Source organism: Antrostomus carolinensis, unplaced genomic scaffold, assembly GCF_000700745.2.
Source record: "Antrostomus carolinensis isolate BGI_N321 unplaced genomic scaffold, ASM70074v2 scaffold332, whole genome shotgun sequence".
Taxonomy (NCBI): Eukaryota; Metazoa; Chordata; class Aves; order Caprimulgiformes; family Caprimulgidae; genus Antrostomus; species Antrostomus carolinensis.
In genome coordinates this window covers 52198-77023 of record NW_010299975.1, presented here as the reverse complement: position 1 = coordinate 77023, position 24826 = coordinate 52198, and the positions used below count along the sequence as shown (strand labels likewise).

The 24826-nt window shown below is 40.2% G+C and overlaps 1 protein-coding gene across 1 annotated transcript in view; it reads right to left on the bottom strand.

The window, feature by feature from the left end:
- Positions 1–4153: 4153 nt before the first annotated feature.
- PTPN5 (protein tyrosine phosphatase non-receptor type 5) overlaps positions 4154–24826 on the bottom strand; it is a 69215-nt gene continuing 48542 nt past the window's right edge. The window contains exons 7-13 of the mRNA XM_010162939.1: positions 22396–22480; positions 20051–20130; positions 19418–19555; positions 16085–16195; positions 12146–12306; positions 8264–8377; positions 4154–4513 (exon numbers count right to left, since the gene is read on the bottom strand). Of these exons, the coding sequence (XP_010161241.1) occupies positions 4420–4513; positions 8264–8377; positions 12146–12306; positions 16085–16195; positions 19418–19555; positions 20051–20130; positions 22396–22480 (783 nt within the window). The 3' untranslated portion in view covers positions 4154–4419. The remainder of the gene's footprint in view (positions 4514–8263; positions 8378–12145; positions 12307–16084; positions 16196–19417; positions 19556–20050; positions 20131–22395; positions 22481–24826) is intronic.

The window sequence follows — 24826 nt, the reverse complement described above, 5'->3', positions numbered from 1 at the left end:
AATCAGAAGTGTGTGGAAATGAGATTGGTCATGCTGTAAAGTGGCTAAGTTATTATTTATTGCTTGTCTAATAAATCTATCAAGGAACAAAGCTTCACTTACCTCTTCAGTATTCCAATTCAGGAACAAGAGCCCAACTTAGATATAGAGAAACCTGGGCTGGAAGTCACATTTTCCCCAACAAAAGAAAAACACCACCAACCCAATCCAATTCCTGACACCTATCCAAACTGACTCAAAAAACAGGCAATCCCTTTCCATGTTCAGTTCTGAGTGCTCACGCTTCTGTTCTTACACCAGCGACTGTGGCAAGTTCAGTGGGCACGTCTGTATGCACAGACACGCACGCACGCTGCTGTGGGGGAAAGCCAATGCGTATGAATGAGTATTTTTCAGTTTGGATCATTAAGTCTGGAGACACTGCCAGATACAGGCCTCAAAAGGGAAGGAGTGACTCTGAATGATCTCTTCATTACCCTGACCTTTGTGACGCTTGTCTCAAAATACAAAGCTGAAAATGCTGCTTTCATTCACTTGTTTCTTCACTGCTCCCCAATGGCGTAATTTTTTCTTGCAGGACTCCTGAGCTGCCCTACATTATCCTGATTGATAGTCACTCTCACAGACACCAGCAAATATACATCTACAGACCTGGCAGAAGAAACAAGGTTATCCTCACTGTAGTTCAAAAAAGTGTTTTTTCTCCATAGCAAACATATATTTCATGTCAAAATAGAGACACACACAATTATGATTAATAAACTGTAAATATACCATTTCCCTTTATTTAAAACGTATTCCAGGGAAAGATCATACAAAAAAATAACAGTGCAGGTCCACTTCTAAAACCTGCCAACTCTCCAATCAACAGGCATACACTTTCTAAGACCACCTGTGTGCAAGCTGCATGGTTCCTCCACTGCCAAGAAAGCAAGGAAGTGACAGGAACCAAGGTCCTGTTTAGTCACCTCTTCAGTCTCAAGCCCTTTTGCAACTGCAAATCCACAGGTCAAGATTTTCCAAAGTAGACTAAGTGCAGAGGAAATGTCCAGAATTGTTAGCTACTTTTGAAAGTCTTGCAAGTAAATGTGACACTCTACTGTACATGACTGCTACGTATTGATGTTTCTGAATAACTTGACCAAGTCATCTTTATCTTAATCCTTCAGAGAGTCAGACAGGCGCGTTACCTGGGGACAGCTCTTGCTCTCAAGTGCAATCATACTTTGTTTTTCCAAAACCCTGTGTATCTAATCATCTCAGAGGACCTACAAAAGGACAAAGCATGCCATTAGTTTGTTACCATGACAGAAACATAAACAGGATAACACTGTTTAAGTGTGATGGCCAATGACTGAGTGACCAACAAACAAGCGAGGCACTGAGCCAGGCTCTGCCCTGTTCACAAAGTGTGTAAAAGTTTATGAAACAGAAGACATTGCAGTTGATTCTAAACAAAATCTCAGGTTTGTTATATGCTAACCTACCTGGAGAGAGGAATTCAGTCCTCTGGAAAACAACTGTGTTGTTGGTATAAATGCTGCAGGTCTTTGGTATACAGAGGCCCGGGCAGTTTGCTGGAGAGAGTGAATGAAGTGTGCTAGGAATTTTCTTTTAACAGAAAAAATAGAAAGAGTGCCCAGTAAAAAGAGAAGTCTAGTAAGATACATAGCTTAGCTCCTATTGTCAGCTCAGTTTCAAACCTACTGATTACAGAAGCAGAAGCTCCACTCATCTCAAGTGCTTCTGCATGGTCAGAGCTCCTTTCTGCTAATCCTAAGCACTTCTTAAGACTACCTCGGCTGTCAGAAGAGATCAGAACAGCTGATATAAGGTCCTTCAGATCTCAAATTCTATTTTAAAAAAGAGAGAGAGAGAGAAAAAAAAAAAAGAGACAGAAATATGTTAATTATGGTAAGGCCAAAGAGTTAAAAAGAGGATTACCTCAAAATCTGTTAGACAAAGTAACACTTCAAGAGGCATTTGAACACTTTGATCCTGACCAAGTGGCATGCTCTTGCCTGGTGTGAGATGGCAGCAGCACAGCCCTCATAACCAGACTGTGCAACTAGGCTGACATTCGCTTTGTACTAGTGAATTGATGCAAAGCAGTCTGATTTTATCACTGACCACTGTGAGGACATTCTACAAATGTAGAATGGGAGTGGACAGCAGGGTAGATTTCCTTCATGAGCATAAATCTTTCATTTCTACTCAAGTCAGTGAAGCACTGCCAACTAATGCCTGCTGAGGATCTGCACAAAGACCTTGAAGTCAGTATCTCAGAGCCTTTTATGCCTTGTTTGCTACAAAGCAATTCTCCTCTAGAAAGTCTTCTTGTAACAAAGGCAACTTACACATTGAACTTCGCTCCTATATGCACATTCCTGTCAATAATCAACAAATATTCTTTAGCAGATGCACAGGACGCTGATGACAGAACAAGTAATTTTATTCACTGAGTCAGTTTTGACACTGAAGGGCACTGAACAGCTGCAAACATCATTTATAGGGAGTTCCACTTACAATGTTATTCAGAACATGAGTGGTGCTTTTTTGGTGCTAAGGAGTGCTGAAAGTGAATAGTGTTACCCCTTCAAAAGTATCAGTAGCAATGGGGAGAATATAGCTAGCAAGGTTTACATAAAACTAACAGTCATGTTATGCTCAAAAGCTTAAGTTTATTGCTCTATTTAATGACTACCACCAGTATTTTTAAAAAGAATGCCAGTTCTTCCTGCTAGCTTCTCACTGAAGGAAATATTTTAAATACAGCAATAAAATCAAGTAGTTTAAAGATAACACATTTTGCCACACGTTCATGCAAACCCTGCTGACAGGATTTCTACAGGATCATGGATACAGAATAAACATGAAGGATGTGTACTGAAATACTGGGAAACTTTCCCCACAGTGATGAAGTTGTAGGCATAACTTTTCAGGCCCTACACCCTGCACCTACTGACGTCAATGGCAAAACCTCAGTGGGAGCAGGATCAGCCCTTATGGTTCTGAGAGCTGCTTTACTTGTAAATTCTCAGAATCTCCTGCACTAATAAAAGCAGTGGGTTTTGGTTATTGTTACAAATAAAGAGAAGCAAAAATATTTTTAGTAGATCATTACAGCTTCTCTTCACAAAACACTCATCTTTCATGTCAAGGGTCCTGGGTAACTCCAGTTTTCTCTGCTCAGTAAAGCACTTAAATATGTGCTTACCTGTAAGCATTAAACACAAACTGCACTCTTCACAGCCTGACTGAGATCTAAAAAGAAAAGCATGGGCAGCAGTCTGTATTACTGAAAAAGAAACACTGCTGCCTGGACTAGTGATTAGAATGGGATAATGATTGTCTACATTTGGTTTGAGGGAAAATTCATCAAAAAGCAGCCAACACCTTCAGACTGATTTTTTTTTTTTTAAGTTGTCTATAGAATTTGCATTAATTTTCTTGAGCACTGGGGACCTAGTCACCCTCAAAGCTTTGAAACAAGTTCAAATTCACAGAACACAAGTTATTTTATTATTACATTTTTAATAAAGATTAAACTCACAAAATTCCTCATCTGATTTCAAACCTTGAATTTCAGGGGAAATTGTATTCAGATTGTGGTCTGACTACGTAAAAAGAGAAACCATTTGCAAAAATAAAATCTAGTTGCAGACCGAGTTTCCAAAATATTGACAAAGAAAAGGTAAAGCATAAAGAATTAATGTTCAAATTAACTTCTACTATTCACCTCAGATTCACTCAGCTGTCATGATACTGGGGTACATTGCTGGTAAGAATTGGAGGTAAGAATTTGACTCACGTAATTGAAATCCTTTTCTCCCTTATTTCTGATAACACTGGTGGTGAACTGCTTTAGAAAACAAATAAGCAAACATGATGTGCAAAACATCATTTCAATGTGAATCTACTTGAATCTTTCAATGCAAAGGCTCAGAAGGTTTACGATATACACAGTATTCGGTAACTTTATATGTAAAAACAATCAGAAAGAGGCAATAAGTTACTTTCAAGCTTAGTCATCACACGGCACATTTCAGCATGACAATTCTAGAAGTTTCACACTGTATTTGGATATATTAGCAATGATTTTTTTAAAATGGCAAACTGAAGACAGTGGATTTTTTTCTGATTTTTTTTTTTCTTTTGTAACAAATGAAGCTACTATTATTTACAGTATAAATAAGCCTTTTTTGGTGAAGATTATGTCCTGTCACATGTTTAAGACAAGGCGTACCTCAGCTCTTAAATGTCAACGCAAACAAGAGCATAAAAGCAATATCAAAGTAAAATTAAATATATCTTTCCAGCTAAGACAGTCAGGTTACCATGTGTCTCATCAGATCTGAAATATATCTGAATGCAGTCAAAAGTTCTCTTGGTTTTAGCCTTTAGGAAAATCACGAACACTTATTCTTCTGCTGCTCTAGAAAGCTGTTTTCCGTACAAGCTTATGACATGATGGACAAATTGATACTGTTCACAAGTCTGGATCATTCCTCCCCTGAAAGGAAAGAAAAAAAGGGGAGGGAAACAGCAGCCTTATTACATGCAAAGAACACATGAGGAAATGGCATAGCTAACATGAAGCTGGCATTACACACAAAAGGTCTATTCCAAAGCTTCCTGAAATGAGTGAAAAGTGACCACTGATTGCAACCAGCTCACAGGCTGACCTCAAGCTACACTCTGAAAGTCTCTGCCAACCAAGGAACAGAAGGTAGTCAGAACAGGAATGGGCTTTACCTTCATTCTTCTTGGCAGAAGCCCTCATCCAGTAAGGCAGCACCATCATCATTTATGTTCCTATTACCAGAGCAGCTATACTCCAAACACCATTTTAAATACCATGAAAAACAACCCCCACCCCAAAGCTCTAGATGGACAGATGGAAGCAGGAGGCATAAAGAGGGGAAGCAGCTTATCCAAGACCTCACGGCTGCACTAGAGACTGAATTCAGGACTACAGAGGGCCAGGCCAGCGCAGCCCAGACAACTGATGTAGCACACAACTTTCCCACTCTGGAATGAGGGCTCTCCTCCTCTGTGTCACCCCATGCTGTGCTTCTGGCAAGTTCACCAGGGAGCTAGGGGATGGCCAGCAAGATTTTGGAACAGACAATGGAACAACAAAAGACAGCTCAGATCTGTAACTGAATTGACTGCCATGCACACCTTGATCAGTAAAATACTCCCAGCACAGAAATCTGTTTTGGTTCAGCTTTTATTTCAGCTTTTGCTGTTCTTTTTAAAATTGCAAACCTGAAACTGAATGCAAGCAGGAGCACAAACAGTTTGCTTTTCCATGTATCATTAGCCTGTGTATTTTTGCAAGCAGCATGTTAATCAACAAGAGTACTATAGCAGGAGACAGAAATGAACAAAACCAACAAGGATAAAGTTGTCCATTTTAAGCAGATTTTACTAACAAAAATTTTGTGGAGAGTACCTCAACAACAGTGCTATGATCTCTTGATAGCCCACTATGAAAATAATTAAAACCCATGGGTCACATTCACAGGAAGTGCATGCAGAACTGTGGCAGCACTGGTGCTGGTGCACAGACCCTGGGAATGCCGTGCCAAAAGGAGGCTGAAAGGACAAGTGGCACTGAGGAACACGGGATCCTGTGGGTGCCCAGCACCAACCAACCGTGTCAGTCTGAGGAAAAGCATGTGGTGCATTCACTCAGAAACTTCCACTGGAGGAAATTAATGAAAAGTTGCTTCCTCTGAGCCAAACTGATATTAGACTGCTAGCACCCTCCATTGGGACTGTCCTCTTTCTCTGGAGTCCAGTTTAATTGTGGGTCACAATTAACCATACTAGTAAGTGGTAGATGAGTGGACAAGACAACCTCCTCCTTCAGCCTCCTGTACTTTGTTAAGCCACTGTTTGAAATGACACTTAACAACGAGCAGGGAAGGGCAGGGACCCATGCTTCAACCTCTCATCAGTGAGCAAAGCTGGGAAAAACATCCTGCATTTCTAAAGAAACTATTTCCTAGCTGAGCATCTCCTCCCCATCTGCTCTACTCACAGGCTCACAGTTGATCTCTTTCTGAGTCCTTCTGTGCTGCACACAGCATTGAAATATATTTATGTCAGTTCATGACACACAGGGAACATCAGTCATATCTGGCAATTATTCCCCATGCAATTCCATTCATTACCAGTGAGGTTGCACCCTGAAGTTGTAGCAACAGAAGCACTAGGGTGTCCATCAAGTTTCAGACCACAGGAAATCATTTTCCTTTTTATCTGGTTCCCTGCTATGTAGTGGCTTCCTCCACTTCCCACACACATGCACACCATGACATGTGCTTGCTGTCCAGGCTCTGGCACAGAATACAGAAATGTTGCTTTCACCCCTGTTTGCCACAGAAACCTTTCAAGTCTGAGTTGCATTGTGGGAAAGGACAGCAAATGTCTCTCAGCACTGTGGGAAGGATGCAGGAATGATCACTCCCTCTCCTTAGTCATACTAGGTTATTTTAGGACCAACTGTCAGCCAGTGGTGCAAAGCCCAGTGCACAGGATTCTTCCAAAGGATCTGTAAGGGAATGAAGGGAAAGAAACATCTGTTCCTTTCACCTCCACAGCAACCTCAAAGGTGGTTCTCAGGGCTAATGTCAATCCCTCGACTGCTGTGAAGCAGTGAGGTGCATTCCTTAACGTGTTTGCTCTGGCTTGCATCCAACCCTCTTTCCTTAAGTCCCTGGTGACTCCTTCTCATCCACCCTATTTTCTCTAGCCAGTAACCACCAGACAGGAGGAGACAGAGAAGGTCTTCCTTCCTATAGCTGCCTCGACACTGTCTCATCCTCTTATGTTGCTCTTGAAGTCACATGGAGCTTTTGTGGGGGTTTAGTGACAATAATAGCGGATGGCAGCACGACTTCCAAGAGATACAAGCCCCTTTTCTCACTCCTTGAAGAAACCATGCTATTCTGGAGCATGGATGGTGATTTGACTGCTTTCCATCTTGAGTATTTTCTCCTATGACATTTAAATGGCTTTTTCCTATCCCATCCCACCCGAGCAGCTACAGAGGTCCCTGCAGGCTTCCTTTTCCTCATGGCATCCTTTCGGTGTGATCCCCCTTCTCCAGCCTCTGCAAATGACTGCTAGTTCCCCTTTTCCTGCAAAGCTAGGATTTTTCACTGACCTTCTGTATCAAGCACATTTGTAAGCAGCATTTGTAATCTTCATTTGTATGGCTATTTTCCTGCATAACATTAGTCACAGAGACAAGATATTTCAGATCCAGCCAGGTATTTCACTGGGCCATGGATAATCAGAACTCACTACTCCTATTCTGGTTTTCTTTTTCTCAAGCAGCCTTTCCTTGTCTGGCCTGAAGTCCACTGAAATAGCCAAACCTCCAAGCCCCTGCGGGTCTGTCTATCAGACCCTCAGCAGGGCAGCAAGCATTTAATTTTCTGCCTCCCACTGAGCATAATTTCTCCTCTGAAATAAAGTTCAGCATGGGGTAGAGGTTCTTTTTTTTTTTCCTCAGAAAAATCTTTGGTATGTTTTTCATGACATCTCTTCCCCTGACTACATTTATCATTATCATTAGAGAGAGCACTGAGACATGTTTTGATGGCACTTGAAACCAGTGGGAGAGGAAAAATAACATCTCTGATGCAAAATTCAAGTCTGTTTACTTCATAATCAAACTCAAGGTGGTGTGTTAAGAAATGCTTAACTGGAAACCACTGAATTTCTGGAGATTTTCACAGCTCTTGTCATATGTCTGCAAACATTCTAGACTGCATACTCTCCCTCTCCCCACAGTCCCAAGCAGCCATGCCCTCCCAACAGTGCTCACAGCTCCAACTATGCGAGGCCAGTTTTCTTTACTCTCCCTTGGGAGCGAAGTGCTGATCTGTGGCTCTGAACTTAAGCACAGCAGACCTTTGAGCCTTTGCTTCTGTAAGAACACGGGGCCAACTCCCACAAAAGGTCATCCCTTGCTGCATGGAGTTGTGCAGCTGCACAGCTGTGCAGATTTTGATGCCAGCTGTGAACCTAGCTCACTTCTAGGGCTGTTCATTAAGGTTTACTGCTCATAAAATAGGCAAAGATTACAAGTCAAAAATACATAGAATAAGACAACTTCCTTCCTGGAACATTCTCTCTTGGCCTCCATTTGCTGTTGCTCCTTCCCTGTTCCCATTTGTTTCTCTTTAAGTAAAGGGAAAGATTACCATTATTTGATTTCTTCTGGAAAGGAAACAGGTTTTCTTACCTGTCTAACCGTAACTGGCAGGCTGTTCGCAATATGTCAACTATGCCCTCGCTCTTCAGCTGTTTACAACAGACACTAGTTGCAATAAAGCAGCCAGTCCTCCCGATGCCTGCACTAAGGGATGGAAAAGCAGAGAGAGGCAGTGGACACGTTAGAATGGCTTTGGAACTTTTTCATTAAATGAATGTCATTAAACTCTAGTATCCCTTCCCTCCCTCCAACCTTTGCCAGGTGGGTGCTTGCAAATATAAAGCCGTAAATAGGAAAGGATACTAAATTCAATGGGACAACACAATTAAGTGTGAGCCACTTGCAGCAAAAGGATGGACACTGCACATACAGTGCTAAAAATGGACCATTTGGTACTGTTTGACCTGCTATGTCATTGAACTGTTGAAAACAAGCAGTTAACAGTATTTCTTAGTTAGACTTGCTTTGAAGGCAACCTTTGCTTTGAGATTCTTAATCCTAATAGCTTCTTTGAAAGCTATTTTCATTCAGAGGTACAAGAAAAAACACAACAAACCCCTTGCTTAGATAATTAGAGCTAACAGCAATACAGTAAGTGTGATGCCATTTGCTGATCAGATCTCTAGTGCAGGATACAACTAATTCACTATTCAAGAAATGTCTGTGTCTTTCCTGAACACTTTTGTATCTGATTCGGTCCTTACTTAATGACCACAATTGATTTTATTTTCAAAGGCACAGTGCTATCAAAGCTGTGAATTCTTCTTATCACCTAATAAAAAGCTAGCAGTAAAAGCTGACAGCCCTTCCTATGCACTAAAGAATTAAGTGAGCATCCTCAGGAATAATTACTTGACACAATTGCAAGAAATCCTGATTCCATTTAAATTGTGCTAAAGTCATAATAGAAAAACACTGGCAACAAATGTACAAGCAACAATGGAGTTTGCAGTTAGCTGCTGCTTGCAAAGTCCTAACACTATTTCTTTGTATAGACAGGTTTTCACTCTGCATTTATACTCACCAGGGAAACAGCTACATTGGAATTATTTTAACTTCTATTACAGAATGATCAAGGCAGTTCAGTGGAAGTTTGGGGGATGACCTTACTCGCTAAGAATTCATCCCAGTCTTCAAATAATTGTGATGGCGGTATCTACCCCACTTAAAATTTTTGTCCCTGAAACTTTGTCCCTCATGCTCTGACTCCTGTTTCCTTTACTATATCTGGTTTGTTCATCAACACTTCAAATATTCCTGGGTTTCAGAGGACTCTCTGCTGCATATGGATGCACATCAATGGGGGGAAAAAAAAAACCCCTTGCCCTTCATCTTCCAATTTGTGTCATAACCAAATAGGCCACAGTACACAGCTCTTGTATACCACAGACCCCTGAGTGTTTCGTAAAGGGAGCAAACACCACCAATTTTTAGATAAAGCAAACAGCACTGAGTCTGCACTTGTCCTGCGACAAACTGCAGGTCTCTCAGTGGCAGAAACAAAGTTAAAATCCTTCCAAAACTGCCCAAGAGGGGTGCATTATCCACAGGACCTTAACAGGACTGCTAGCCTGCCTTTAATATGAAGCTGCTTTTAAGAATAAGGCCACAAAAAATGATCAGCAGGATGGAACAGCTGTCCTATGTAGACAGGCTGAGAGAGCTGGGGTTGTTCAGCCTGGAGAAGAGAAGGCTCCAGGGAGACCTTATCACGGTCTTTCAATATTTAAAGGGAGCCTATAAGAAAGATGGGGACAGACATTTTATCAGGGCCTGTTGTGATACGACAAGGGGTAAGGATTTTAAACTGAAAGAGGGGAGATTCAGACTAGATGTAAGGAAGAAATGTTTTATTATGAGGGGGGTGAAACATTGGAACAAGTTGCCCAGAGAGGTGGTAGATGCCCCATCCCTGGAAACATTCAAGGCTGGACAGGGCTCTGAGCAACCTGCTGTAGTTGAAGATGTCCCTGCTCACTGCAGGGGGGCTGGACTAAGTGACCTTTAAAGGTCCCTTCCAACCCAAACTACCCTATGATTCTAACAGCCTCATTATTAGGTTTGTATTTATTTTTTCTTAAAGGTGCACTATTTTACATCACTGAAGGCCAAAACCACAATGATTATGTTCTACTGAGGATCTCCCACAAAGGCCAAAGGAGCTACAGTACTCAGCATAACACAGGCCTTGGCTAATAACCTTCTGCACATACCACTCTCAAAGGCAATGTATTAAATTGCTTCTTCAGATAAAATAACTGCAATTGAGAATAACCTGAAAGGGCTCTGGTCCACAGTTAATTACATAAAATACTTCATAATCCTATCACCATGTCTCTTAGTAGTTATTTCAAATAAAAAAAAAACCCATTTCCCCCCAAATTATTACTGTGTCATGGGGATGACACCATATAAGAGGACAAAACAAGTATGCAAAGCAAGAGCGACATGGTGACCAGAATCTTTACCTGTAGCAAATACCATAATACTTCAAGGAGCTCTTAGAGAGTCACAGATTTCCAAGGGCAAAGGGGACCTTCTTACAAACCATTTGTTATTTTTCTCTGAACTCTCCCCAATTTGTCAAAATCTGTTTTAAAACACAGGCAGAAAAACTGGACATATGGCATCATACGAGCGTTTTACTAGTGACTACTCCATATTAGCTCATAGGTGGATCTTTGATGACGCTGAGATACCAACCATTCACACCAACAGTCTCTTTAAAAACATTCTCACTGTATGAGAACACTCTGTTTACTATAGCTTCTGGATAGCAACCACTGCCACTTCCTAGAAAATATTATGCAAAACTAGGTAAAATTCCTTACACACATCCCAAAGATTAATTTTTCAAACCGTATTTTATTGAAACTACAGAAGATTACCCTGGCAAGTTTACTGCGTTGCTTATCAGTCTTTCTGCTATTTTCCTGGAATAACTGTTTTGAGAACTGAATTGTAGTTTTCAAGTAATCACATTTTAACCTCTCTAAACAGTGAGAAAACAGGACCTTTGCTTTTAGACCTCTGGAACTTCTCAAATTTTCTAAGAACTAGAACTCAGCTACACCAAACTTTAATGGTTTAGAGCCTTTGGACCAATTTTTTTTAAACACTCTTGAGTGAAAATCATCCCGTATAGCTGATCTAACAATGGTTAGTAGTTGTTGCTTAACACGTTCTTCATTGTGTCTACAAGTGATACGTACATCATCCTACTTCTTTCTGAAGACAGAAGTATCTATCTTCATCTATTTTTTCTGCTGTGATTGATAATTACAATTTTCTCATCAGGCTTCACACCACTGTAAAAATTTTGCTTCTTCCATATAAGAAGTCTTAATCTTTGCCAGAGGCTTTTCATGGATATTCACTTTTTACTGCATACATTTCCTGTCTGTTGATCAGTACTTCCTGCAGTCAGTTTTGCCACTGTTTCACTTGTTTTATGTATTACACTTAAATTACTCTCTTTGGCCTAATGGGGATTTTTTTAAAATTAAGAAAGGAATCTACAAAACAGAGGGTTTTGAGGCTTAATTTGAATGTTCTCATTTTTTTGCTTGTATGTGTCTTCCTACTCCATTTCACTCACAGTACGTTAATCTTTGGTAACCTGGCCCTTTTAAGATCATTAAGGGCTTATATTACTGGTTGGGCAAATAAAATAAGACTGTTCTTACTTGTAACTGAGCCACCACCTGCTTCTGTGTTGAGCTCAGTCTGTATCTGAATGCAACACTTGGTAATACAAAGTTATTGTCATTAAACTTTAGAAGTTCCAAACACATTTCAGAAGCAGTTGGGCAAGATCTCCCCCATGTCTGACCGATGGCCAGTATGACAGTATCTGCACTGTGCCACTGTATACGACGAATCCCTTAGAAGTCAGATACAACATTTATTTACCTGCAATGAACAATCACTGGTGCATTCTTCTCTTCTGCACTCTGCATTGCCTCTTCCACTTCCAGTACTAGCTGTAAGAGAGGTGGGGCTTGATCTGGTGTCTTCTGGTCTGGCCAAGATGTGTACCAGTAATGTTTCAGGTTTCTGACTTCTTCTCCTTTCTGCAAACCAGTTAAGACAAACATCACAAAGTTTTAAAAGAACTTCTGGTTGTAAATTGATATTGAAATCTGGCCTTCCCTTTAAGAATGAGATGAGTAAATCAATGCTAAATGGAACAGGAGATCCAAATGGCAAGCTGCACAATACAGAAATCTGGATTTCAAATATCACGTCTGCACTTCAGTAAACTGCCTAAAAAAAAATATGTATCTCCCCCCCCCCCAAAGTATGCTGCTCTTTTAGTGCCAAGAGCTGTGTGCAAAACACTCCAGGCAGTCTGTTCCCTCTCGACAGATTCATTCAGCAAAGCCAGAGCTGTGTTTGTGACATAATTGCTTTCAAAATGTATTTGACAGACAGAGAGCCAGGAGCCATATCGCTATGTCTGATAGCCAGATAGATAGATTAGGGAGAGAGATGGGAGCTTATTTTTCTATCTCTTCTGACAGACAGACTCATATCAGTTTCCTGTCAATTCTACTCTTCTCTTCGACATGGTGAGAAATTCAGAGACACTACAGAAGGTGGGAATTGTATCTAGCTGCAGCCCAGGGCATTTTGAGAGACACAAATTCCAATTCTCTCTATGTCTCAGCATGGCTACGAATACAGCAAGTGTGCTGTTACCTTTTCTGAGTGCCAAGTCGCACTGTGTGCTTCTGATTTTGTGTGTTCAAAGTGACACCCTTCTGCCTGATTTCTAAAGATGCCAAACAGTAACATGGAGCTCAGGGAACCTTTCAGCCTTTACATAAGCCAGCTGGCACAGGGCTAAGCAAATGTCTTAAAAGGTCCGAGAACAGAGGTGTTAGCTTCCACAACCTTCCCTTAAACACATGGCTGGCTGAGTTTAAGAGGGGAGGAAAAAGAGATTTGTCTCTTTCTAAAGAATCAGGCTCAAAAATCTGGAAACAGTTTCTGTCATTTATACTCTTAAGTTCCCATGACTGTCAGTCACGGGATGTTAAAAGTGCTCTGTGGCTGTGCCACTTTCCATCCTTCTCTTTGGTTGACAAGGCTTTTGCATCAGTTCACAGTGAACTAGACTCAGGAAGTGATCTAGATAAATCTTTTTTCTTTCTCATACGCTAGATTACTTTTCAGATAGATTGATCAGATTCCCCCTTTGGCTTACCACACAGTCATATAAATGCTTGTGTGAGCACATGGGAGACAGCACAAGGGTAGGAACAAGACAGCTGGACAAAGAGAGGCTGGACATCACTTAGTTGCTGTTCCAGCTTATACTGGGTTTAAAGTGCTCACTGAAGCACAGCCATAGGAACCTTAAGAGTATGTTTAGCTGAGTTTAGGAAAAGAGGCTCTTGCTATCATAGCACAGAGCCTGGCTTTAAGTTATTTACCCTAGTGAGAAGATACTCTGGTTGAGAGCACAACTAGTTGTCATGAATAGTACTTGAGCTCACCACAGCAAATCTGATCAAATTTCAACACTGCTCCGAAATGTGAACATACACAGTTGCTTCTGAACGTGGGACTATGTGTGAGCCACAGAAGTTATGAACACTGGATTCTGAAGTGTGTTGTGAAAAATTGTAACAAAAACGTTGTCAATAATACTGAGAGAAAACTAAAAGATAAAAGTCATCTGAAGAAAAACATGAATCACTACCTAACATCCCTGGTTTGACAGAAACAGAAAAGAGTCAAACTTCTAAAGGTGAACTTTGGATGTCTTCAATTTTGTCTACGCTGTTACTGGTTTTACATTCTGCAGAGATGAGTATTAACATGAAAGGTACTTGTGAGATGGGAATATGGCTTATTATACTTGAATTGTTGTATGCAAGCTCTTCAGGGCTGTTTCTTTGTTTTGTGCAACACCTGTTAAAGTGAGATTGGTTTTTGGATATGCTACAGCAATATTGGTATTAGAAGCCACTCCCTTGCACTTCCCATCTGAAAACTGAACTGGCTATTACCTTCCTGAGAAGAATTTGAATGATCCTTTCCCAGGGGGAGAATAAAATTTCCTTCCATAAAGATAGAGGGAAAGTTTCTTTTGTTTTGTTTTTGTTAGAGGTGTGGGGTGGAAGAAGGAGGAAGAACATTTTAACCCCTAAATCTCTAAAGTTAATGTAAAGCTGAAAAAAAAAAAAAAATTGCAACATTCACTAATATTAAAATGCTGTATTTAATGATTTAAAATAATTATTAAAAACTCTTCTGGCAGACAGTGTAGGTTTTTTATTGAGAAAATTTTGCTTTGGCACTGTAACTAAAAAGTGACTGTTCTGTTAGATATCTGTTAGATATTAATTCCATCAGAATTAATCTGTGTATTATTCTTGCTCCTGCACTGGACTGTTTGAGATAAGTTGTATTTAAGACCACTGCAAGTCTGCAACATACGTGTAAATATTCTTTACTTCCCACTTGTCAGGGAGTGTGATTTTCTCCTTGCTTACTTTGCCAAAAGCATGAGTTCCACACCCAATTCAGACATGGGATTTCATATGCTGGCTTTGTTCCTGTTAGCATATGGCTTAAGAAACTTGAAAATGGTTGGATACAATGAGAGTTTTTTCAATTTGGAAAGAAATTGTGGTGTTATACTGAGGTCAGGGGCAGATCTGGTAAATAAAAGATATATGAAGTTTATGTAAATAGACTGTTCTCATTAAAACACATAGCTTGAGATTCTAGAACTTAGCAACGAAAACAGTTGTAAAATAGGCCTCTGGTACTTTAGGTTACATAGCATCTAAGTACTTAAAAAATGAAAACTGTGTTTAAGCTCTTTATCCACAAGAGAATAGAATGGTTACTGGTATGCAAAACTACATCTACAGTTAGTTGGAAAGATACTAACATTTAGAAGTGTAAGCATGGAGAATGCTGTGGTGAAAGTGTTTTTAAAGGTCATCAACAGTTTTAGTGTCTTGGGAGTGGAATGACCCCTTAAAGCATCTTCAAAGTCAGCTAATTCACTCAAAGGATAAATTAGCATGGTACCTATTAAAAGGGGTTCAGCCATGGTGAACAGAAGCGGCGCTACTACCCCAATGACAAGTGCCAAGCACAGCAGTCCCGCTGCTGAGAGAAACTGAAAATGGGTAAACAAAATTAAAACATCTTTTGCTCAGTTCTCAACTCCTCTATTTCTTTCTAGTAGCACAAGTCATCTTAGGTATAAACAGCTGGTAGATATCCAGCAGTCTGACAGCATCCTAACAACGATCATAAAAAGACAAGAAGCACAGTCCAAGTCGTTCCTAGAGGTGTCCACATACTACAAAATATGTAACACGTCATACAGGTAAAAGTTCCCCCTTGGTAATCAGTAACCCTCTGCCTAGGCCCATGGCCCAAAGAATGAACAAACCTTTGAATTCTACAGAACATCATCACAGAGTTCAGCATGTTATTCCACAAGTGCTGTCTGGAGTATGACTTGCAAAGGCTGGTAAGAAGCTATCCATGAGGTAACACATCACTAAATAACCAGTGAACAGAGGGGACAGGCATAGAATGAGTCACTGGTTTCTCCCACTGAGTGAACCACATACTACTACAGTTGGCCTGGTAGCTTTCAGACTGCAGATCCTCTGTGCAATCAGAGTCAAAATCTCTGCCTGTTTATTTTACTGTAGTCTTTGTATGTTGGTGAACTGGGCAAAGCTATGATGACTTCTGTGATGAAAGGTGGCATTTGTACAGCAGTACACCATGCAGATTTCTACACAACTCTCCATGAACGTCTCCACTTCAGGGTTTTGACAGCTAAACTACCATAAGTACATTGGAATGATTTACCTTTAGGGTGATGAGCCTTAAACGGTAATCATCTGCTTGTATGACTCTGTTAACTGTGATTTCTATTCCTTCATAGGTGACTTGTTCCTCTGGCCAATATTCCGTGCATTTCTGTGTATAATAACATAAATTTAGTTAAGCAGATATCAATAGAGGTAATAAACTTTGTTTCTACAATACGTGTAAGTTTTAATCTTCTAAACAGGGACCACATTTCAGGTGATTTCTTCTGCATTCATAATAGCCTGATTGCATGATTAAAAATGCACAAACCAAGTAATGACTAACCAATGCTTTTAAATACACACATTGTTATTTATCTTTATGCAACTGATGGGCATCTTGAAGGTTCATTAGAAAGGTCAGTGGCAACGTACTCATGTTTTTAGATTAATCCTTTACTTAAGATGATAATGATTAGTATAATATATACTAGTTACCAATATTTCTGTGCTGTGTATACACCGATATGGAAACACAAAATACATCTTTTTATTTTTTATGAAAGTCAGTGCTCTCTGAATGTAAGACTATCATTTCCATAGGTTTTTGTACAAAAGAACATGACTGGGGATCTTTTGGGAATTAGATTACGTACCAAACTCCACTTTAAATGGACACTGAAAACCTTTCAAAACTAAGTAACTAAAAGGAAGCAAAAGCTGTGACAGCTGTTAGACTACATCTGATTTTGCCAAAAACCAGACAGAGATACAGCCAGAACAACGTGGCAATTAGAGAAGCAGAAATTACCGTCCATTGCAAATCTACATTGTGGTACTGATACACTAAAGATGAGTAGGTGAGAATTTGCAAGCACTCCTACCCTGAAGGTAAGACTGTAAAAGACTGTTTTTTTTGTATGCGGTTTCTCTTTAAACTAATCAGCATGCAAAGGAAGACACAGGCACTTCAACATGGTGCATGAACTAGTTCATGGACAAGGAAAGATACGAACAAGGCAGTATCTGAGAAAAAGCAGACACTTCAAATCAAAATTCCCTTGTGATATTGGAAGAAGCAATCTTGTTATCACAGGAGAGTACGAATCTGCTATTGGACAAACCCAGTTAAAGAAGATGCTTGTAAGCTTCCTCTTTTAAATAGCTGTACATAATCTTGAAGGAAGCAAGTCAAATCATTTTGCTCTTCCCCACCAAAAATAATTCCACTTCAGGAGAAAGACAAGCAACAGAAAAGTATCTTGCAAAGTTATTGAGTCAAAATTTTTATGTGGGAGAATCAGTGGTGTTCCATCTGCATAGTGCACGAGTTAATAACCCACTGGGAGTGTGGCCCACTGTGTCTCTGTAAAATTATTTACGGAGATTGCATTTTTTTCTTCCTCTACTCTTAAACTGCAGAATCCATTGTAAAAATTGCCAAGAGTGCTAGCAGCTATCAATAGCACAGACGTTGCTCTGCTTAAAGGCGTGGAGTAAGACTGCCCACTCACTTCTGTGGGCTGTCTGTCAGTTCGGATTAGATGTGACAGAGGGCTGAGATATAGAGCTTTTAATACTCACATTAGCAAAGTCATTGCACTGAGGAGGAACACAAAGCCTCTGTTATTAGCATCACTGCCAAATAAAGATTTTGGTTTTGAATCTATGTACTTCTGAGTCCTGTTATTGATGTATTAATATATGTGCTATGGAAGAAAGGGAATGAATACAGCAGACATTTACGTGAAAGGACTTACCCTGTATTTATGGCTGAGATTCCTTACACTGTTTAATTTTTGACAAAAGGTATTGGAAGAGACTGAGCAGCTCTGTTATGATATAGGCTGTAGCAAGCTCCGGTTACATAGTGCATCAGCACTGCAGTGCACTGCTTCCCAAGATTGATATGACGGGTGAAATACTTGGTCAGTGTGGATAAGAGGAAATTCAGATGTAAAGGTTATTTTACATTCCTGTTATACAATCTTGCTATGAAAACTACAGTGGAAAAACTTATCACCAGATATGTAATTTTCTTTAACCCTCAAAGTCCTTAAGTGATTCTCATACACTATGGCATGACATTTTAACACATTTGCCATAAACTGGCAACTCTGATCAACAAGCAAGTTATTACTTCAGTGCTGCTTCTCAGATAGTGGCAGATGCGAGTTTAAAACGTTAGTGCAAACAAAACATTCTGATCAGCAACATAGTTTATTTTGCACCAGCAATACCTTGACAGTATGTGTCCAATCAGCTGGCTGCAATAACTGACCATTTTTAACTTGCAAAGCTGGATAATTCTGTGCCTGTTCTGTTCATGTATTTTTTCACTCAAGTTCAAGGTTAAATTTATTTACTTCACAAGTGGGGAAAGCTAAAGGTTTGTGCATATGCATAATTATAGGCACTAAGCTTCCAGCTAGCAGTTAAGCCATTATAACTCTGCATGTATGATGGAGGTATGCCCATATTACTGGGCTTCTAGAGTAACTAAAGACTCTTCTTCAAAGGAAAGTCTCTCACCTAAATTACTAATGGATTCTCAGGGACAAGCTTTGACAAATACTTCCTGCCATTGGTGAGGGGGGATGCAGAGCCCAACACATGCTCAGACCACTTTTGCACATCTTGCATTGCTGATAAAGGCAGACGTATGCTCAGCTACCTGCCTGTAAGCTGAAGCCTAGGCACATGGCTTTTGCAACTCTGCTATGGGGCAAATATTTCAGCAGGTAAGTAATGAACAGCTGGAAGACAGCAGTATTTTAAACTGCAAACAAAAATCACATTAGGTGAATTAGGAGAAACACCACGACAGTTTAATTTCTGGAAGTATGTGATGAATAGAAAATTTCAGCATCTTAATTTCAGTATTTCAAAAGCATTTCCTGGATACATTCAGGAAAAGGTCCTCCATATCCAAGTCAGCTCTAGTTGTTGATTATTGTAACTAGCATCTTTCCCAAGTCAGGGACAGCCTCAATGAAATGTCATTGTAGACACTGAATCATAATAAATGCAAGATAAAACAGCACCAGTTCTGTTGATTAAAGATACTCAGCCTTAGTAGTTATGAGGTACTATTGTTTTTGATTCCTTTAGAGAGAACTTGAAAGAGGATCTCCAAACAGACCTGGGGTTTGGAGAGGTTTCAGGTCAGTGAGAGAGGAAAAATGGCAAAACCAGCAGTAGGCTAAATCAGACAGCAAAACAAGACTTACAGTAAAGCGAACTGGAAGAGAAGCCCACATCTTCTCTGAGCCTGAAGAATGTAATGCTGACTGACTGCTCAGGCCACTGAACTGTTCACTGGCTTAGCATCTATACCAAAAATATCTGCTAGACTACAGGTAAAAAGACAGACCATATGTAACACCATTACCTCATTCATTTCTTCTATATTGGTGATCATGACAATGATGGGAGAACGCTCCTGCCACACCATTCTCCAGAAGTCACTGACAGTATTAACTATCGGTCCCTGAGTAGCAATATACACCTTTTCCTCTCCTCCATAGCCCTGCCAACAAAACAACAAGAGATCAGTTTTAACAGGGATGTCTACCACAACCTTGAAGGTTCAGTCATTAAAATAGAGAGCTACCCACTGGTTGAAATGGTGACCCCACGGCATCAGTTCTTCCCCCCTCTATCTCTCCCCTGCACATGTGTACATGGAGCAAAGGCACAATATGGACTCATGTAACTCCAGCAATGAGTGTCCAACAGCCTCGAGGTGACTCTGGCTAAGTCAAGAACCTTATTCAGGTTTATTATCTGGTGCCTTAGTCCAGCTGACAAGCAATTTGCATCAAGAAGTACCAAAGTGTGTTTTTGTCTGGTCTGAACCTGTACAGTTGCACTGTGGGATTTGGTTTTCAGTTAAAGTAAGCAGGAGAGAAGAGCAATCGGTTCAGCTAGAATGCCTTTAAAAGCCAGTGGATGTTGCAATTCTGTTCACATTAACAGTGTCTGATAGAGGCAAGGCAGACACACTGGACTATTGAGCTCTTACCCTGATGTAGTTAGCATTGATGTAAGAGCTGAGGGGGTCGTCCTGATCAGCTGAGGTAAGGCACACTCTGCTGTGAGGATCTGAAAGGTGTAGAGAGATATATAATAGTTAATCAGTTGCTCAGAGGAGAGAGAAAGACACAAGATTATTTTGTATAGAGACACATTTACATGCATTCATGGTCATCACAACAGATGTGAGTGGCCTTGGAGAGCTCCCAGGTTAAAATGTTACCATAAAGGAAAAAAAAAAAAAGGGAAAGGATGGTTGGGGTAATTTGGCTGCTTCTGACAGTTTAACCCACCCTCTGAAGCCTGCCTAATTGCTCCTGTTGCAGAGTCAGTGTCCCAGAGTGACTCTGGAAAAGCAGTTTTCTGCTCCAAGAAACTATTTCTCAATTTGTTAGGTCAACAGACTCATTCTGGCTTGTAAGACATTAGAATATTGTTTGTGAAATGACAGCAAACAGCTTTTCTCCCAAACCATAAACACATTTCTTGCACACAGGCAAGCCTGATGACAATAACTCTGTTCCTGTTTCGTCCTGCACTGAACTAAACTCCAAGATGTGCTATTAACAAATACAACGGGTTACGGAGAAAGTAAAGAATATTAACAGTCCCTTGTACTTTGCATAAGTCTCTTCAGTACTTGAGTCAGTCTCATTGGGGCCATTTATGAAGCATTATTCTTGCTTTAATAAGACGACAAATGAAAACATCATTCCACCTGAGAAGTTCAGTCCACTTCCCACTGAAGTCAATGGGAGCTGTTCAACTGATTTTAGTGGGAGCTGACAGAGGCCCACGCTCATCCACTTTCAGCAGTGCTACACAGTTTGTTATCATTGACAAGGAACACCCTCCTGACAGAGGCCTCAGCAAACAGCAACAGCGTACATCACCAGAATATTGAAAACAGACTACATATGACCTCTTCATTAAAAAATCCAGCCTGCTTAGAAACCAGAACAAAATAAAAACCCATGCAAAAATAGTGTGATACTGGGTAAAGCACAAAGGGCTAAGCACACAGTAATTTCTGTAGTACTACAAACAGCACTACACTCAGCACAGAACTCTGTCCTCAGACAGAACGGACCCATGTCATCTGCTATGTGATAACACAACCACAATCTGCAAAGTAAAGATATTACCAAAGATACTGTTTTAGAGCACAGAAGTATTGGAAACAGCAAGTTCCTCTCTAATACAGTTCCCCCTGCTCAACTTTGCTCATATCTCTAGTGCTGGGGAGATGGCGAGACAAGAGATAAAAATCTGTGTTTTAACCAGTAATTCTGATAGCCTGCAACATGTCACACTGTTAAAAAGGTGACATTTGTTGCCAGGTGTTTATTCAAATGTCACTGGACTGGGTAGTTACAACTCCTTGCACGAAGTCTCTTTGCCTGTGTTTTACGTAGTCATCATGGAGTCTGCTGAAGTCTAAGTAACGATTACATGATTTTTTCCCTACTCATAGCAGCAATAATGCTGTGTTGTCCATCTCATGGTGGGTCTTTAGAGAGAAATAGAACAGATCTGAAGAATTCTATCAACAGATGCCACAGACTTTTTAGCATAGGCTTTTTTTAGTATTCTTCAACTGCAGTAGAATTTGAGTTACTTTTCACTGTGGACTTGTTTATTGCTGTATCCACAAATATTAAAACATTATTCAGAATATGCTTTTACTTTAAATTAAAATACTTGGCTTGTGATTTTTCTGTTAATGTATGTTAGTGAACAGTTTCAACCTTATTTCATATAAGAGAGATCTATTAATGCACTGTTGATACAAGAACGTGCACTGTTTTGCAGGAAGTGTAGCTGAAACTTAATTGCAACTCTTAGAAATATATAAACAGGAATAACTTCTCCTTTAAAAATATAACAAGACCTTAATATAAGGTTAAGCAAAACCAAATCCTACTCTTAATGAAAACATTTTGCCCAGGACAAAACCAATGCACGGACCAGGTTCAAGAAGACACCATGTCTTTGAAAAAGCAGTAGTAGTCTGTACCTCTAAAAAACCAAGTGACATGTCCGCTTTGCTTTTCACAGTCTCTTTGATACTATGCCTACACAACTCAAAATGCAATGGAGCTATGCAGAAATTCAAAAAGTCTGTCTAGACATAACTCTCAAGAAAAGGATTCAATGAGACTGATATACAACATGGTCCAGTAAGATCTTGCCACCTCTGGAATTCTGTAACAAGAACATCCTTTATAACAATACATTGCAGTGACAACACACTTCATGAGTTCTGGAAAGGAAAGTCTTTCAGCATGTAGAATAAACCATCCTGCCTCGGTGACTTAAAAAGAAGAAACTTACTTGGGAGAATTGTTTTGTAGCGATTCTTACGCACTAAGCCTGGAATATCATATTCCTTTGGATCAACAAAGTTCATTGGGATTTCCTGTTAAAAACAAAACAAAACCACAAAACACAGTAGGTAGCTTTGTCAGATTCACAAGAGGAAAAAAAAAACCCTAGCCCATTACGTCCTGCCTGTAAGAGAGGCAAAGTGATGAAGTCAACTGAGACATATGGTACAGTACTTCCATCAATTTACCACCAAAGTATGACTGATGTTTCCTTTTACTGTCACTGGCTTTCTTTTCTGAAATCAAAACCTTCATAGTGACTAATTCATTGAGTAATACGTGCAGTAGCATTATGTTAGCTCTTAATATTATTAGAACTGAATCGCAAGTGTAGGCACAGAACTAAGCAAAAGGTGGTACGTAAGATACTCTGCTCCAAAAGCAATGGACCTCAGACACCATCCTTTCTGACTCACACTCCTCCTTCCTGTCTGAAGGTGGAAGGAAATAATTTGCTATTGACTCTCACCAGCAACAAATTATGACACACATTATGACAGGCTGGCGTACTGACCTGACTTTGTGGAGCTGGGGGAGCATCACTCTTTTTGCTCACCACACTTTAAAGCTCCATGGCCAAGGACAGCAGACAGGTGTTCAGGGGTTACCTGCTCTCAACAATGCTGACCTAAAGAACACACAAAGATTGAGGGGCTTTTTATTCTCCATTACTCATCTCCTGCAAGTAAGTGGCCAATGCCAGGCAGGAACAAATAGGAAACTTCCACCAACTGCAGTCAGCAGGCATGTGATGAGATGGGATATGTTATCTTGGGAGCAGAGCCGGTCATCCCAGCTGCTGCACACTGGATTTGAGAGGCCAGTACTGGACAGGAGTCCTTACAACTGGAGGCAGGGTTGAGTAAGACAAGCCTCACTCTGGGAAGAAATTAAGATGAGAACTATGGACCATGTAAATTCTGGAGTTTTAGAAGACTGACTATCTGCATTCTGAGTGTACTACTGGGTTTAACCAGAAGCAATTAATGAAAAAAACCAAACCAAAACAAAGCTTTGCTGAAGTGGTTTCCTATCAATTAGGGGAACTGCATGGGAATGAAACCTTCATGTTTTCCTCAATTGTTACTTGGTATTTAGTCACACAAAACTCCTCTTGAGCCAAGCTCCATGGTCTGTTTTTGGGACTTAAGCCATTCACCGCTCAAGCAAGTTCTTAGTGAAATCAAGAGGACTTCTGCCTCAGGAAAAACTCTGAATCTTATCAGAATTTCAGGACTTAGACCTGCAAGTGATGCCCCCTCTGACTTTTCTTCCAAAATGAAGCACAGCTGCTTGCTTCATCGTGAATTTTAACTCTGAAAACCAAGCAGGTTATACAGACTGAAAATACATGATGCAGAGCTAGCTGGTCACAACTGTTCTATAAAAAAAATAAACTAGTTTATGATTTTTAATTACAGAAATAACATTCTGATCATGTGGCATTTTTATCTGCGCTCTCTCAGTTTTCATTAAAGAATGAGAATGGCTTGAGATAGTATGGCTGTTGAATGATTTTCTGAACACCAGGAAAACTAATTCAAAATATCTCAGAGAAATGAAGCATATTTTTTCCCTACTTCTAATATTATTTTATTTGCTTGAAAGCTACAGTGCACCTCAGAGACTGATGAAACTGTATGTGGACTTGTTCAGCAGTCAATTCAGACACTCACTAAACAAACATTTCCTCCCTAGAACAGCAATAGATGCTTTACTTCAAAAGAATCAGAGCTTGCCTACACAAAAGCTGCTTTTCTTCAAATTGTACAGCACTAAGTGAATTAAGGACCACAGATACCTGACAGTCTGTTTTAAAACTGAAGTCCAGACTATCTCATCTCCTCCTGTGCTTGCAAAGTGAAAAAACCCCTGAAATTGCACAAGGAGGCAGGACAGCAAGTGATACTCAAAGCATTAGTCATGCTGTTTTAGACCCTTACAGGTCAAAGAGGAGCAGCTGAAAGGGCTGTTATTAGCTGAGATTCCATGCTTAAGAGAATATCTGACTTGGCAGCATAAACTTCAGTACCTCTTGATCACATGCTCTGAAATACCTCAGCATGCACAGACTGTGCCCTGGCTACCTCCCATCTTGCACAGGAATTACAAGCCTGCCTAGCAGACGCAATACTCACAGCCACTGCAGCATTTTGTGTGACTTTTTTGCCAGGTATAATAAACATGACAAAGCCTATCTCATGGACATGCAAGTAATTAGGGAAGAGACTCATAGAATGCAAAGATCTAAAAAGCCAGCGTAGTCACTACACCAAAGTGTATCTGGCCTTTATCCTAAACTACTTAGAAATTCAATTTTCAGCTGCTTGCTTCATCTGTGTATGTATATTTTTTGCCAAAATGAAGCAAAGAGTTCT